Raw genomic sequence first — 16,975 nt, 5'->3', positions numbered from 1 at the left:
GCGGACAAAACCGTGACTGGTCAAAAGACCAGGCAGTAACTGGTTAAAGACTAGGCAACAATTGTTTCTTTCTTCGATTACAAATATCTTGCAAAATTGTTCATATAAAATTCAAAGCAAGGTCAGAATGTAATGGTTTAATGTAATGTAACGGATGTTTGCTGTTTGTTTAGAATATCATTGAATAAGGAGAAATTCAGTTGTGCCTAAACATCCTTATGTAATTTGGGACAGGGGAGGTGCTGAAGCAAGCAGATCTAGCAGTCCAGTAAAAGTGTCAAATGGACTTGAAATGTTAACTGTTTTTCTCTCCACAGATGCTACCAGACCTTATGAATTTTTCCAGCATTTTCTGTTTTTGTTTCAGGTTTCCAGCATCCGTAGGATGTTTTATTAGATCTAGGAGGAAATTGGCCAAACTTGTTGTTGGGACCTTCTTGTTCTAGGGACAATTGCCGAAGGTGAAAGTGAGTCAGTCAATCATGGACTGTTGTTATAAAGAAAGGAGCAAAGTAGAAAGTGTATCCATGGCAGTGCGGAAAGCAGGGATCTATTTAAGCCAGCATTCACCAAGCTCCACGCTGTCGCTGCAGCTGGACAAGGAACGGGGATAGCCTGGTCAGCTATCTGAACAGAGAGCGGGCAAGAACAGATTGACCACCCAATCCTGCCTGTTTCTCAGGGAAACCAAGCAACTAAAGCACGGGATAAGTTGTCACTGGCGTAAGTATTACTGAACTGTCTATAACATAAATCAAATAATAAAGTGCAGTTGTTTTGGGTCATTGATAGAGTAAACTTCTGAAACCTGGTGGTAGGAATAGCCTGCCGAGGGCAACTTCCAGGTGGTGTTGTTCCCATACATCTGCTGTCCATGTTCTTCGAGCTGGTAGTGGTCATGGGTTAGATAGGTGCTGTTCAAGCAGCCTTGGTGAGTTACTGTAGTGCATCTTGTATATGGTACATCACTGGTGATGTTGAGGTTTTTTAGTGATGTTGGAGCCATACTCATTCAAATAAGAGCAGAGTATTCCATCACACTCCTGTCAGATGACATTCTGGAATTGGAACTAAACAGTCTTAGTGATGGAGTGGATATAGGGTCGTAGGCTCCTCTCTGCATCAAATCCAACACTAAGGTCGGCAATAGTCTGGTTGCCAGAGATGGAAGCTGTAGCCAGTAAGTTAAGTTTGTGGTGGGAACAAAAACAGTGGCTTCTTTTGTCCCAATATTTAGTTGGAAAAAAATTCTGCTCATCCAATTTTGGACATCAGAAAAAGAACGTGACAATTCAAAGGCTGTAGAGGAGTCATGGAAGAGAAACATAGAAAAACTACAGCACAAAACAGGCCCTTCGGCCCCACAAGTTGTGCCGAACATATCCCTACCTTTTAGGCCTATCTATAACCCTCCATCCTATTAAGTCCCATGTACTCATCCAGGAGTCTCTTAAAAGATCCTATTGAGTTTGCCTCCACCATCACTGACGGCAGCCGATTCCACTCGCCCACCGCCCTCTGTGTGAAAAACTTCCCCCTAATGTTTCCCTTGTACCTACACCCCAGCACCTTAAACCTGTGTCCTCTCGTAGCAGCCATTTCCACCCTGGGAAAAAGCCTCTGAGAGTCCACCCGATCTATGCCTCTCAACATCTTATATACCTCTATTTAGGTCCCCTCTCATCCTACATCTCTCCAAGGAGAAAAGACCGAGCTCCCTCAGCTTATCCTCATAAGGCATGCCATTCAATCCAGGCAACATCCTTGTAAATCGCCTCTGCACCCTTTCAATCTTTTCCACATCCTTCCTGTAATGAGGCGACCAGAACTGAGCACAATACTCCAAGTGGAGTCTGACGAGGGTCTTATATAGTTGCATCATTATCCCCGGACTCCTAAACTCAATCCCTCGATTGATAAAGGCCAGCATACCATACGCCTTCTTAACCACCTCCTCCACCTGCGGGGCCGATTTTAGAGTCCTATGGACCCGGACCCCAAGGTCCTTCGGATCCTCTACAGTACCAAGAGTCTTTCCCTTAATATTGTACTCCTTCATCCCATTTGACCTGCCAAAATGGACCACTACGCATTTATCTGGGTTGAAGTCCATCTGCCACTTCTCCGCCCAGTCTTGCATCCTATCTATGTCCCTCTGTAACTTCTGACATCCCTCCAGACTATCCACAACCCCACCAACCCTCGTGTCGTCGGCAAACTTACCAACCCATCCCTCCACTTCCTCATCCAGGTCATTTATGAAAATGACAAACAGCAAGGGTCCCAGAACAGATCCCTGGGGCACACCACTGGTGACCGACCTCCATTTAGAAGAAGACCCATCTATACCCACTCTCTACCTCCTTTGGGCAAGCCAGTTCTGGATCCACAGGGCAGCAGCCCCTTGGATCCCATGCCCTCTCACGTTTTCTAGAAGCCTTGCATGGGGGACCTTATCGAACGCCTTGCTAAAATCCATATAAATCACATCTACCGCTTTCCCTTCGTCAATGTGTTTAGTCACATTTTCGAAGAACTCCACCAGGCTCGTAAGGCACGATCTGCCTCTGACAAAGCCATGTTGAGTATTCTTGAGCATACTAAACCTCTCTAAATGCTCATAGAGTTGAGTATCATCAGCTTGTAAGTGGAACTTGATATTGCAAGGAGTGAATTGTGGGTGCAAAACAGTACAAGGTCAAGGATAGATCTTTGGGGGAACTCCAAAGGTAATCCTGTATAATTAGGAAGAGAAACCATTGCTAGTGATTTTCTGATTACACTCCAATAGATAAGAATGGAACCAAACAAGGGCCAATCCATCAAGCTGTACAATAGAAGGGGAATACTGGAAGAAGACAGTATGGTCAGTGATGCCAAAGGCTGCAGAAACAAGGCCAGGGGCCCATTGAAGGAATTCAGACACGGAATTGTGGAAAAGATGGATATGATTTCTGGAGATGATAACATGTTCCAAGTATTTTAAATAGAAAAGGCAGATTGGAGATCCGAGCGTGACCACAACTTTCCGTGACTTCTGAATAATGTGCTAAATACATAGAATCTTTCTCATCACAATTAGCCTTAGCACTTGATATTGGGGTAGTTCACATAACTATCTTTGTGATACTTCTGGTCTAAATCATGTTATTACCAATATGCATTCATTGAAAATAACTCAAATCTCTCTAATCTTACTTCAGCAATCAATGTCCAATATACACATCTGCACAATGCGGTCGGTTCTCAGAATATTATTCGGAACATAGGAACAGAAGTAGGACATTTAACCACAGTAACTACTTTCCTCATTCAATGGGATCATGGCTGATCTAATACTAGCAATATTAAATCTCCTCTCCTGTAATACGTTTGAGTACTGGATCCCTTTGACATTTTATGGAACATTTCCATTCAATCTGCAAGTATGACTCCAAACTCCCAGTCATCTGTCACTTTAATTCTCATTTTGCTTTCATGCTGACCTATGTTCTCAGCCTCCTGCATTACTCCAATGAAGCTCAACACAAACTAAAGGAACAGCACCTCAGCTTTTGACTTGGCACTCTTCAGTCTTCTGGACTCAGTTTAAGTTTGTTCCATTGTTCTTTGCAGATTTTGCTTTTGGTCCCATTTTGGTATTGGACAGTAGTGGTCCATCATGCTACCATTCACACCTCCTCTAGAAGCATCTTTTGTTTCTTTATTTGTACAATTATGACTCTCTTTGGCCTTGCACCACAGCTTCTTTGTCACTTTAATTTCTCCTGTCCTTTGTTCATCACAGACATTCAATTTTGTTTTTTTCTCCTACCCTCCCCAATTTCTCTTGCTTAAAAACTTATTGCATTTCTAACCTCAATATTGATGAAAGGTCATTGACTTGAAATGTTAACCCTGCTTCCCTCTCCACATTTGCTGAAAGGCCGTGCAGTATTTCCAGCATTTTCTGTTTTTAGTTCTAAACTAAAGTTTCTGTCTTAACTTAAACAAAAAAAATCAAATTTAAGTTTATTCCTTTAAAGAGGGTGGATAGACCAAGTCGTGCAAGAGGGCCTAATAAGAATGGTGCGGAACAGCACCTGGAAAGTTTTCTGTACTAAATGCTGAGAATGAGATCTTTCAAAGGCATTCACCACATTTCAAAAATCATTAGTTGTGTGAGGTGCTGAAATGTTTTGATGTAATATGGTAGGGTATAAATACAATGTGGAGAATACTATAGCCTCAGATTTTGCTTCCTTACAAAAGTTCCCTATGGAGCCTGAAACCCACCTACAGAGCCTGAGCTTTCATATGCATTACTGTGGGATATGAGTGTCACTGGCAAGGCCAGCAATTAATCATTTTTAACTACCCTTAATATGGTGTACAGCTGCATTTCTAAACCACTGCAGTCCATGTAGCATAGGTATACTCAGGTGATATTAAGGAGGGTGCTTCAGTGACAATGAAGGAACAGTGAAAAAGCTCCAAATCATGATGATGCGTGACTTGAAAGCAACTTCCAGGTGATATAGTGTTTCCAGGTTTGAAAGACGCTGACAAAGGAGCCGATCAAGTAGGTTGACCTGGATGGTATTAAGCTTCTTCTGTAGTAATGCTGGAGTTGTATTCTCCCAGTCAAGTGAGGAGTTTCTCATCATACATCTGGCTTGTGCCTTGCAGATGGTGGAAAAGCCTTTCAGGAATCAAATGATCCGAGTCATTCCCCCAGAATACTCGGCCTCTGATCTGATTTTGTAGCCACAATATTTGTGTGACTAGTTCAGTTAAGCGTTTAGTCAATGGGGACCCCCCATTTGATGCTAAGGATTCAGGATGATGCAACTAAATATCAAGAAATGGTGGTTAGATTTTATCTTATTGAAGATGGTCATTGCCTGGCAGTGTCAAACAATGATCCAAGGATGTAACAGGCCAAACCTGATCGTTGTTCAGGTCTTGCTGCATTTTGGTATAGATTGTTTCATTATTTGTGTAATCATGAGGGAATATGCTCATTTCTGATTTTATGATGGACGGAAGGGCATTGATAAAGCAGCTAAAGATGGTTGTACCTGGGACACTGCCGTGAGCTCCTCAGATCGTAATCCTGGGGTTGGAATGATTAGCCCTTTGTTTGTGCTAGGTATGACCCCAGCCAGTGGAGTTTCCCCCAAATCTTAAAGATTTCAATTTTATTAGGGCTTCTTACTGTCACACGTGCTATCTTGTCTTGAACTATCTTGATGTCAGGGCCATCACCATTTCTGGAACACACATCTTCAGAATTACATCCAGGATGTTGTCAGAACCCACAGCCTTTACTGTATCCTGTACCTTCTGCCATTTCTTTATTGTAACTTCACCAAGTTGACGGCATATTTTTAGATACATCTGGTGTACTAAAACACATGGGATTGCAGGTAGTGTCTTAAGATGGATAGAAAGCTGGTTCGCAGATAGGAAGCAAAGAGTTGGCATAAATGGGTCTTTTTCTGATTGGCAGTCAGTGACTAGTGGGGTTCTACAGGGATCTATGCTATGACTCTCAACTGTTCACATTATATATTAATCATTTGGACGAGGGAACTGAATGTATTATTTCCAGATGATACAAAGTTGGGTGGGAGGGTGAGCTGTGAGGAGGATGCAGAGATGCTTCAGCGTGATTTGGACAGGTTGAGTGTGTGGGTACCTGCATGGTAGATAGAGTATAATGTGGCTCAATGTGAGGTTATCCACTTTGGTAGCAATAATAAGAAGACAGATTATTACTTGAATGGGTGTAAATTGAGAGAGATGGACACTCAACAAGGCCTTGGAGTCCTTGTGCATTAGTCGCTGAAAGTAAACGCACAGGTACATCAGGCAGTAAAGAAGCCAAATGGTATGTTGGCCTTCATTGCGAGAGGATTTGAATACAAGGATGTTTGCCGCAATTGTATAGAGTGCTGATGAGGCCACACCTGAAGTATTGTGTGCAGTTCTGGTGTCCTTATCTGAGGAAGGATGTCCTTGCTAGAGAGAGAGTGCAGCGAATGTTTACCAGGCTGATTCATGGGGTGGCAGGTCTATTGTATGAGGGGAGACTAAGTCAGTTAGGATTATATTCACTGGCGTTTAGAAGAGTGAGAGGCGATCTCATTGAAACTTCTAAAATTCTAAGAGTTAGACAGGACCGATTCAGAAAGAATGTTCCCAATGGTGGGGGAGTCCAGAACTATGGGTCATAGTTTGAGGATAAGGTGCAAATCTTTTAGAACTGAGGTGAGGAGAAATTTCTTGAATGGCAGAGCAGGCTCAAAGGGCCGAATGGCCTACTCCTGCTTCCAGTTTATGTTCTTTCTGTCATGCTCTCATATATGGTTCATTGGACAAGTTTTGGTCCACTGGCTTGAAGGTAATGCTGAGGGATATACTAGGCAATTAGGTTACAGATTGTGGTGGAATACAATTCTGCTGCTGATGCAGACCTAAAGCACTTCACGAATGCCAGTTTTCAGCTGTTAGATCTGCATCATTTAGCACAAAGTACACAAGCTATCAGGATTTCAAACTGCTTTCGGTGTGACCCACGCTCCTGGAGAGGTGCAGCTAACGGAGCAAGTAAGAGGATAACACCTTTTGCTGGAAAAGAAAGGAAAGCCTGACAACAATCCCCTTTGTCTACGGAGTTGATTTTGCAATGACAGAACTCACCAATTACATAAATGAGACTCAAGCCACTTCATCTAAAGTTCAGTCATCATCAATACATCACTGTCATTCACTTACGTCCCAAAGCTCACCTCCGATGAAAATATTTCATTTTGATCTTGGAGAAATCCTCATTGTCATCCCAAAAGAGAAAAAAATAATTATTAGAAGTTTAAAACCTGGGTTGGCTGCGACTCCAAAATAGTGTGAAACAACTGGGACAAAAAAAAAAATGGGGCAGGAAAAGCAAATGCAAATTTCTGCTGACAAAATGAGCTCAGTAAGGCCTCATTACAATCAATACCCTCTTTCTCCAGAAGGACAAATACAAAACCATATGGAGGCATCCTAGATTAAAGCATCAGCACCTTCTGGAGTATGTAATTGTTTGACTGAAAAACCCAAATGGATTACCCATCAATGCATGCAGAAAACTTATTCCTGCTGAACAGATCAGTGCTTTTTTCAAATTGGTGGCGATGATCATCTGCCTAGCACCAAGACATCACAAACACCAAAGGTTTAAAGGGTGAACCTGACTGAAGTTCAGAATTCCAAGTGCAGCTCATAAACAGTCTTGAAAATCTTCACAGATCAAACTCTGAATTCCAGACTCAAATAAAATCAGCTGTACTAGATTCCTATGCACACACGGTTGGTTTCAAGCACCATTGTCACCAGAACTTGTTCGACGAAAATGTTAAAATATGTAACCTCCTAGAACAAAAACAGGCAGCCTTCATTGCTTGGCAGAATCACCCATGGTGACAAGCTAAGTCAGCAACATTCCAACAGCTCACGGCTGATACCCAAAGGTAAATCTAGAAAATAAAAGTACATGTGGTGGGAAGGGCAAGCGCAAGAAATCCAACAATATGCTGAGCATCATGTGATGCTTTTGAGGTCAAATGAAGAAAACCCCGTTTGTTGACAGAATCGTGTTTCACTTCTTAAGAAATGACAATCAACTCTGAAATGAACATTTTTTGTAACAACTCCAAATGTGAATCCAGTGGCAGTTTTATCCCCAGTGCTGTGGTAGAATCCACGAGAACCACCATTGAAGGGAGAACTGCAACAAGCAAACTTTTTGAGCAAAGATTTCAGATGAAAAAGAACTCCCCCCACCCCCCAACTTAGTAACTACCTTCAACAGGGAGAGAAGTCATGCAATCAAAACTATCAAAGTATTTCCATGGCATGAACAATCCTGAAATGCATTCTCCTGAATCACCTAGATCCTATGGCTAAAAAAATCCTGTAAGTCGTCTCACAACACCAGGTTAAAGTCCAACAGGTTTATTTGGTAGCACAAACCACCAGCTTTTGGAGCGCTGCCCCTTCATCAGATGATTGGGAGTTCTATTCACAAACAGGGCATATAAAGATACAAACTCAATTTACAAAATAATGGTTGGAATGCGAGTCTTTACAGGTAATTGAGTCTTAAAGGTACAGACAATGTGAGTGGAGAGAGGGTTAAGCACAGGTTAAAGAGATGTATATTGTCTCCAGACAGGACAGTTAGTGAGATTTTGCAAGCCCAGACAAGTCGTGGGGGTTACAGACAGTGTGACATGAACCCAAGATCCCAGTTGAGGCCGTCCTCATGTGTGCGGAACTTGGCTATCAGTCTCTGCTCAGTGACTCTGCGCTGTCGTGTGTCATGAAGGCCGCCTTGGAGAACGCTTACCCAAAGATCAGAGGCCAAATGCCCGTGACCATTGAACTGTTCCCCAACAGGAAGAGAACACTCTTGCCTGGTGATTGTCGAGGGGTGTTCATTCATCCGTTGTCGTAGCATCTGCATGATCTCCCCAAGGTACCATGCCTCGGGGCATCCTTTCCTGCAGCATATCAGGTAGACAACGTTGGCCGAGTTGCAAGTGTTTTAAGAAAATCCTCCCAGAGACGAGTGCAGTATAGACTTTCCAGAGGAAACACCAACATGGTCTTTGTTGCCAAACAAATCCAAAACTAATGTTGAGAACAACACCAGGAACTCTTCACTGCATTTGTTGATCTGACCAAAGCATCAGTGAGGCTCTGTGGTTTACACTGCAAAGATCTGGATGTCTAAAAAACTTCCTCACTTTCCTGCAATTGATCCATAATATCACTACAACTCTCGAGTAGAAGTTCTGAAAAAAATCCAAACTGATATGTAGCAAGGCAGTGTGACAGCCCACATACTATTTACAATCTACTGATCTAACAGTGGCTAGTCACTTCAAAGATCAATTGCCCTGGTGTCAGCATTAAAATCTTCAACTTCTGTGGTCTATGCCAAATTTAAACTGACCACCACAAAGTTAAATGTTCTACAGTTTGCAGACGGTTAACACGTCATTGCCCACTCAGCATCAGACTTGAAAGCCACTTGATCTCTTCAATTCTGCACAAAACTTCAATCGATTCTTGAAAGTTGACAAAACAAAAATCATCCAACACCTGGTCAGCCAAATTTTCCACTTCCCAGATACGTTGAAGGAGACACCCTGGGACAGGTTGAGCATTTCCCAACAACACGGGCTCAATTTTCATGCTGGCTGAGGTTATTTGTGAAGTTTCACCTTCTCAACCTTGTCTCTCGCCCAAGATGAGGTGATCCTCAGGTTAAAATCACCACGAGTAAGCCCTCCCCCTCAAAGGGGGGAGCAGCCTATAGTTAGTTGGAACTATGGTGACTTTACCTTTACATTTCCTCCAGTGCTCGTGGATGCAGCAGGAATCCATGGATGATTTCCATGTTCAGGGCACATTTTGTCTGGTAACCTTTGATGTGTTGATGCCACTTTGACCCCACAGATCCAAGCTTTCCCCTTAAAGGCTCTACCCCATGCCTACTTAGTGTTGCCCTGTCTTTTCTTCAAAGTTTTTTTTCCTATCTCTCCTTGATCCTGGAACTAATTTCAATGGAAGCTAGGCTGACTTTCAAACCATATGTCCGAGGTGTTGCATGAAAACTACTAGCTTTTAACAGACACGTTTCTGAAGTACTGATTCCCCGTCCATCTCCCATCTGATTGCAAGGCACTATAAAATTCTGGTGAGTGAATGTACAATAGAATTAACAGGTTTGAAAATGAGCTTTAAAAGCTCATTTCCTCTCACGCTATTAATTGTGCCCATTATCCCACCATCGGGATGCCAAAATAAGTCCTCCTGTGCAAATAACCTACCTCGGCCATTGTTTCTCACTCTAGCAGACTTTGTTAAATTTCATCTCATATCCATATTTCAAAAGCATTTTGGTGTTTTTTTTATAGCAAGACACATTCTCAGGTTGCAAAGAGAATGTAAGGTGCTGTATAAAAGGTTCTCTCTTACAAATTAAATGCTTGCGCAAGTCCAAAGATCACTACAGCAGCATGCCCAAAATACATTACAGGTTTACTAAGTCAGTGGTTCCCAAACTTTTTTCACTGGGCCGCACTTTCGGAATAAAAATTTGCTCGCGCCACATCTAATTTTTTATTGATAAGAAATACATTCAAAAACAAAAAAAACAACTCCTAGCAGTGCTTGATTCATAACATAGAACACAACTACTTTATAATATCATGGGACATCCAGAAAGTATAAAACAATGCTTGTTTAAACCATGTTGAAATGTTTCTTTGATTGTCCTTGAATCTTCCCGCCACACTTGCCATCCTCTCTTGCCGCACCAGTGTGGCGCACTGCACCCTTTGGGAACCACTGACCCAAGTTCTCGCTGCCATTTTATTCTTCGGAATATACGATTGATAATTCATTCAATTCTCATAACATTCACAATATATCTCTCAGTCAAATCCGAGTTTTTTGACACAATGTATTTGCATCAATATTTTAGTGGGACATAACTGGGCGGAAATTAGAAAACTGTGACGGCAGCTCCAAGTCTATGAATAGTAACAGAAGTCAAGCACAATTAGAAATCAGCCAAGTCAAGTCAATCCCTGCTACTGTCAAACTTTTGAATGGATTTACCTTGGATTAAGTTGATCTTTCTCTACACCCTAGCTATGACTGTAACACTACATTCTGCACTCTCTTGTTTCCTTCTCTATGAATGGTATGTTTTGTCTGTATAACGCACAAGAAACAATACTTTTCGCTGTATGTTAATACATGTGACATAATAAATCAAATCAAAAGTAGAAAGGAAAGAAACATTTATTGCAGAAGAAAGTAAGAGCTATACAAAGCTGACAATGTCAAAGATTGCAGTTTTTTTAGGCTTGTGAAACAAAAAGTAAAAAAAGGGGATTTTTTTCTCTTCCCCTTTCACAAAAATCCCAGACATTTTATATCACACTGATAATTTTCTGGTAAAGCTCTGCATTAGTCAAAGGGAGTTTAAAGTTTCTGAACAATTATGTGGATAAGTTTGGAAAAAAACGTTGTCATAACAAAGGGGAAACTTATCTGATAAGCACAGATCAATAACTTATGACATCAATAACATATCTTGAACACTGGAAAAATATCCCAAGACACCTCACAACAAAAACTAACAAAGGAAAGGTCAGGTAACCAAGATCTTAGTGTAAAAAGATGAGTTTTAAAAAGAGCAGAGGGAATTAAACACATAGCTAAGAATTTAATCTATTGAGAGAAATAGATACAACAATGTATATTAGTTGAAGAAAGTTTAGTTGTCAACTATGATTCGATCTTGGCTAAGATACAGGCAGCAAGGTTTGGATGTGCAGCAAGTTATGGAAGGTGGATGATGGGAGGCTGGTCAGGCAAGCATTACAATAATCAAGTCTGGCGATAACAAAGGCACAATTGAGTTTCAGCAGCAGCAAGAGCCAAAGGTCAGCAACGTTATCAATATAGAATTAGACAAACTTCGCTTCAGAGAAAATTAGGCTGGAAGTTGTGGATCAAAAAATATAGCGAGCCTGGTTATTAACTACAGAGGTAATCACTGTACAATACTCAGAAATCATTTTAATTTAAAACAAGCTTGTGTAAAACGAGAAAGCTATTTGTCGGATTACATAAAACTAGGTTATGATAAATACAATTCCTACTTAATTTGTTCAAATAAACTTGATTCTGTGCAATGCGTGATCAAATAAATAGCTCCCTAGCACTTCGCTTTGACTGAGATACAATGTTACATATACTATATTCCAGTGGTCACTGGACGTACCATGCAAAGTGAGTTGTGAAATACTGTAACAATTTAGTTTTGCAACGATATTTCTTGCAAGTATATATCCTTTTGCCAGAATCGTACCAACACAAACACTGTCGACTTCCACTTGTCAGATAATCTTTGCACTTAATCACCAAAAGGGGGAAATCCCGTAATACAAGCAAATTTAACACGCTTCAGACCCAATATACTGCACAGAAAGATACACATCCTGTCGAAGCACTTAGATCTGTTTTACAGCAATGTTTACCCCTGTTATTGTACAATAAAAGGTACACTGACTAACATGCTGCGCACACACACATTCTTCAGATGTACTTGCTAGGTTTGATTTGCACGTGCAGGACTGCAAGAGAGGAGAAAGAAAACTGAAATTTGTCACACTTACATTAAAACACACCGCTGGCTAAGGGATCAAAAGAAGACAACATTAAAATAAAACTCGACACAGAGCACGGGGCAAACGGGTAATAAAAAAAGGGGACGAGAAGTGTCAGAAGTACCTAGAGTTCACACATGACAGCACCACCCTATCCCAAATCTTGTCTTTTTTGATAAAAGAGATACTGCCTGACCCTTAAAAAGGGGATTTCGTAGACTAATATTGTTGAAAATAATGGGATAAAATCTGACGGTGGAAACGTTGCAGGGTCCGGTCAGGGTTGTGAAGTGAGAGCTAGTGGACTGAACTGGGGCAGATTCCGCTCCATCAGAGAGTGTCAGAGAGCCTTTTCCTCCCCCCAACCCAGCCACCCACACAAACGTCAATTTGCCCCCCCACCCCCCACACACCTTCAGCGAGCAGCTCCTCCACCGTCACCTGGTAACGGCCCACGCTGAACACTCTGCCCAGGTAGTTACTGGTGCTTCCCATCGAGCCGCCGCCGCCTCCTCCTCCTCCTCCAGCACCGACATAACCCGCTCCCTCAGGCTTCGAGATGCGGGAGAATTTCTTCATGGTCTCACCCAGCGGATTAGCAGCCTTGTCGATTGGAGCGAAGCGCAACAAGCAGCTTGGCGTCTTCTGCCCCCCACCAACCAACCGTTGGCGCTTGCAGAGTGGACTTGGAAAGGCACTTGTAAGGCGGCCGGGGGCAGAGAGGGGGGAACCCTCGGCCGCGAAGCCACCCGCCCAGCGGCTCGCGCAAGGAGACGCGGTCCGGGAGCCGCGCGCCCTCCTCCCCGGCGCTGACTAGCAACCTAACGACATCGCGTTCCGCCGGGCAATTCAAATAGTTCTAAATTCCGTTTCCAAATTCCATCCTGTTGAAGTTGGCACTGGGATAGGCCGAGAGCCGCTCGAGACACAACCAGTGCTTCGCCCCGTGCCTGCTTCTATTTACCCAGCATACTCTGACCCCACAATCAACCCGAACCGGCCCAGCTCCCGCCTCTACCCCGCACCCATTGGCCGCGCCGCTGTCACTCCTCCCACCACTGCCCGCATCTCCGCGGCCGATTGGCTACTGCCGCTGTCCGTCAGCCAAAGCGTCGCGCGCTTTTTCCGCCGTCAAAGTTGGTCGTGACGCGGAAGAGTGCTGAAGGTTGGCTGTGTGTGTGTGTTTTTCTCTCTTGTGTCCCACAGGGGGGTTAAACCTAACAGTCTGAAAGTGCCAGAAAACAAAAAACTTTTACAACAGTTAATTCGGACCAAACGAACAGACAAACCTTCCTAAATACACAGGGTAATCCTTTTGGAAACACGCTGGGTGTGCAATACACTGGACACTCCTCGCCCAGCATAACTTTTTATAACTTTTTTTTCAAGCTGTAATTTAAATCTAATTAGAAGAACCGATTTTTTTTTTCTTCAAAACCCATAGTAAATTTTGAAGAAGTGCATTCTAGTCCAGTGGCTTTAAAATGTGAGGTTCAGGTGCACATCAGATTTATTTTGAATGCCATGCATGCTTCAGCTTTGAGGATGGATTATCCAGCTGCCATAGTCAGAATAACATACATGCAGTTACATATCTATCAGATTTACAGCTCTTGTTTTCCAAATTTTGTGGTGGCTTTTTTATGTTCTATTTGTAACAGGACGTTGCTATGTGATCAACATCTCCTTTCCAAATATCAGATGGGAAAATGGATACCACACTGGGAGAAGTGGAATGAATCTCACATCAGAAGTGGAATGAGACAGTCCATGTTTTCAATTTTGGATTCGTGGTTTGTTTTTTAATGGTCTAGAGATAAATTAGATGCCATAAAGGTCTACTTTTATTATTTTACACACTGTTTCACCTGAGGTGGAGTGGATCATAGACTGATGACAGCACAAATTGGGAGGCCATTCAGCTTGTTGCACTCATGCCAGGTTTCTGCAAGGGCAATTCAGCTGGTCCAACTGCCTGCCTTTTTTCCATATCTCTGAACGTTTTTTTCTGTCCATGTTCCCAGCTGGTTAGAGGGAGTCCTCATGACTAATTCACATTTAATAATCTAACCTTAGATATATTAATTAAATGAGCTACCTTTCCCTTTTCCATGAGGGTGTGGGCTTAAAGAAAATAGTTGAGACTGCAACTTTCTTTAAAATGTGACAATTCACTTTGTTTTCAAATGCAAAACTTAAACATAATTAATTTCCAAATCCTCTTTGTGAAGAAACAAATAATCAAAAATCCCAAGCACAACAGGTATGGTTTTTGGTGAATTTTTAGTATGAGCAGATCAAATCTCAAAACATGATCTGCAATTTCATCTCTGCCCTGCCATCAACAATTTTGAAGCCAGCAAAAAGTATAAGTTCTCTATAATCAGCAGCTTGATTGCATATACATCATTTGATACAGCAAAATGTCTCAAAACATCTCACATGGCAGTGGGGGAATAGCGAGCATTAGAGAAGGTGACCAAATGCATGATCAACAGGATTGGTTTTAGAGGAGACTTTTTAAAGTGGTGAAAATAATGTAGCAAGTCTGATAGGTTTTGCAAAAAAAATTCGGGGGGGGGGCTCTAGTTGGATAAGTACGTGGGGTTACAGGGAAAGGGCCTGGGTGGGATTGTGGTCGGTGCCTCCTTCTGCACTGTAGGGATTCTATACTGTGGCAGCATGTTGGCATAGTGGTTAGCACAGCTGCCTCACAGCAATTCTGGCCTTGGGTGATTATGTGGAGTTTGCACATTCTGTGTCTGCATGGGTTTCCTCCAGGTGCTCCAGTTTCCCCCCCACAGTCCAAAGATGTGCAGATTAGGTTGATTGGCCATGGAAATTCCAAAGGGAGTTTTGGAAAATTGAAGCTCAAAATGTCAACGTTAAGATGAATGTTGAGTTCATTCAACTAGCACAGAATTTGATTACATTACTACACAATAATCTCCAACTGAATGTTTGTCACCTGACCAGTAAGATTAAATTACATTCTTATCGTCAAGCGTTTTTCAAGTGGGAAGTGTTTTTATTATGTGCAAGATAGATAACAAAGTAGTTTTCTTTGTAGTTCTTATCATTGCACGGTACTTATACAGTGCCAATATCCATTATCTTTATCACTTGAAACCAGGTGACTGAGAACCAGAAGTGACTTTAGGATCACAAGGAGTGTAACTCAGCTTCAGTGGGACACAAATTGGGCAGTTATGGATTGGGTACCCATTACACATTCTGCCTGATTTTCCTTTCCATTGACTTAGTAGGAAGCATTACACAAGGTTACTTAGGATTATGCCACAGAAACAGCATTCAGTCCAACCAGCAGAATCTTAGAATCCCTACAGTGCAGAAGGAGGCCATTCGGCCCATCGACTCTCCGACAGAGAATCGTACCAAGTCCCACCCACACCACCCTCCTAGCCCCATGCATTTACCTAATCTATACATCTTGGGACTCTAAGGGGCAACTTTGCATGGCCAATCCACCTAACCTGCACATATTTGGACCGTGAGAAGAAACCAGAGCACCCAAAAGGAAACCCACACTGACATGGGAAGAACATGCAAACTCCACACAGCCAGTCACCCAAGGCTGGAATCAAACCCAGTTCCCTGATGCTGTGAGGCAGCAGTGCTAACCACTGTGCCACTGTGTTGTCCCTGAAAGTGGACTTTGCTGAACCAAAAGATGGTTACTCCAGGTCTCATGATTCGCATGGTTATAGTTTTTGGAAATTTTCAACAGCAATTACAGGATAAAAGCTCGTCGCTCATACTTGTGAAATCTCACACCTCTCGGCAGCACGGTAGCACAGTGGTTAGCACTGCTGCTTCACAGCTCCAAGGACCTGGGTTCGATTCCCTGCTTGGGTCACTGTCTGTGTGGAGTTTGCACATTCTCCTCGTGTCTGCATGGGTTTCCTCCGGGTGCTCCAGTTTCCTCCCACAGTCCAAAGATGTGCAGGTTAGGTCAATTGGCCATGCTAAAATTGCCCCTTAGTGTCCTGAGATGTGTAGGTTAGAGGGATTAATGGATGGATATGGGGGTAGGGCCTGGGTGGGATTGTGGCCGGTGCAGACTCAATGGGCCGAATGGCTTCTTTCTGTATTGTAGGGTTTCTATGATTCTCTCATTTGGCAGACACATTACAATCAACAAGACCAGAGATCAGCAGACATGCTGTCTCCTCAGCCTTGTCCTATAACAAAGGAAGTGCCATCAAAAATGATTATGCCTAGCGAGATGGTAATATATCATATATCTCCTAAGGTTAACAAACGGATTTTGACCAGAGGCCTAGACGCTGCTTGTAAGACTGCAATTGACTTATTAATGAGCAACATCACATGACCTAAGCTTCTGACCCCAGTCTGCTGTTTAAACTCCAGCCTGAATGCATCAAAGCAGGACTCCAGGCTGACCAACAGCTTGCATCAAACCTAAGTCTCCTAGAAGACTGTTTTCTTTGGAAAATTTCTGCTATTGCATACTGAGCAGACCAAGTCTATGTATACCAATCTTCTCTTACTGTGTCACCATCAACTTTAAAGAAATACTGCAACTCCTGCTTCAGCAAGTTAAACCCACCCGAATTGCAGCTCGTCTTTGAAGGGGTGCTCCCTGGACTCTTACAATCACATGAACTGTTCTCTTTTCTAATATTTATATTTGTAAAAGCACCTGTTTGCTACGTGTGTGGGGTGTGTGTGTGTATTTAACCCTAATGAGAGTTTGCTCCAAAGTTGAATTTCACTGC

General features: G+C 42.6%; 1 protein-coding gene across 9 annotated transcripts in view; it reads right to left on the bottom strand.

The window, feature by feature from the left end:
- The window catches only part of bmp2k (BMP2 inducible kinase), an 86,746-nt gene extending 73,555 nt beyond the window's left edge, over positions 1 to 13,191 (bottom strand). For 7 of the 9 annotated variants that reach the window (XM_078213840.1, XM_078213841.1, XM_078213843.1 and 4 more), the window contains exon 1: positions 12,629 to 13,014. In XM_078213840.1, coding sequence (XP_078069966.1) covers positions 12,629 to 12,794 — 166 coding nt within the window. In that variant the 5' untranslated portion in view covers positions 12,795 to 13,014. Of the gene's footprint in view, positions 1 to 12,224; positions 12,243 to 12,628 lie in introns of all 9 variants that reach the window. The other 2 variants (XM_078213853.1, XM_078213842.1) reach the window with 2 other exon arrangements.
- Between the last annotated feature and the right edge of the window lie 3,784 nt (positions 13,192 to 16,975).

This window comes from Mustelus asterias, chromosome 1 (assembly GCF_964213995.1).
Source record: "Mustelus asterias chromosome 1, sMusAst1.hap1.1, whole genome shotgun sequence".
In the NCBI taxonomy this organism is placed as follows: Eukaryota; Metazoa; Chordata; class Chondrichthyes; order Carcharhiniformes; family Triakidae; genus Mustelus; species Mustelus asterias.
The sequence above is the reverse complement of the archived record's forward strand: the minus strand, read 5'-3'. Positions and strand labels throughout refer to the sequence as shown.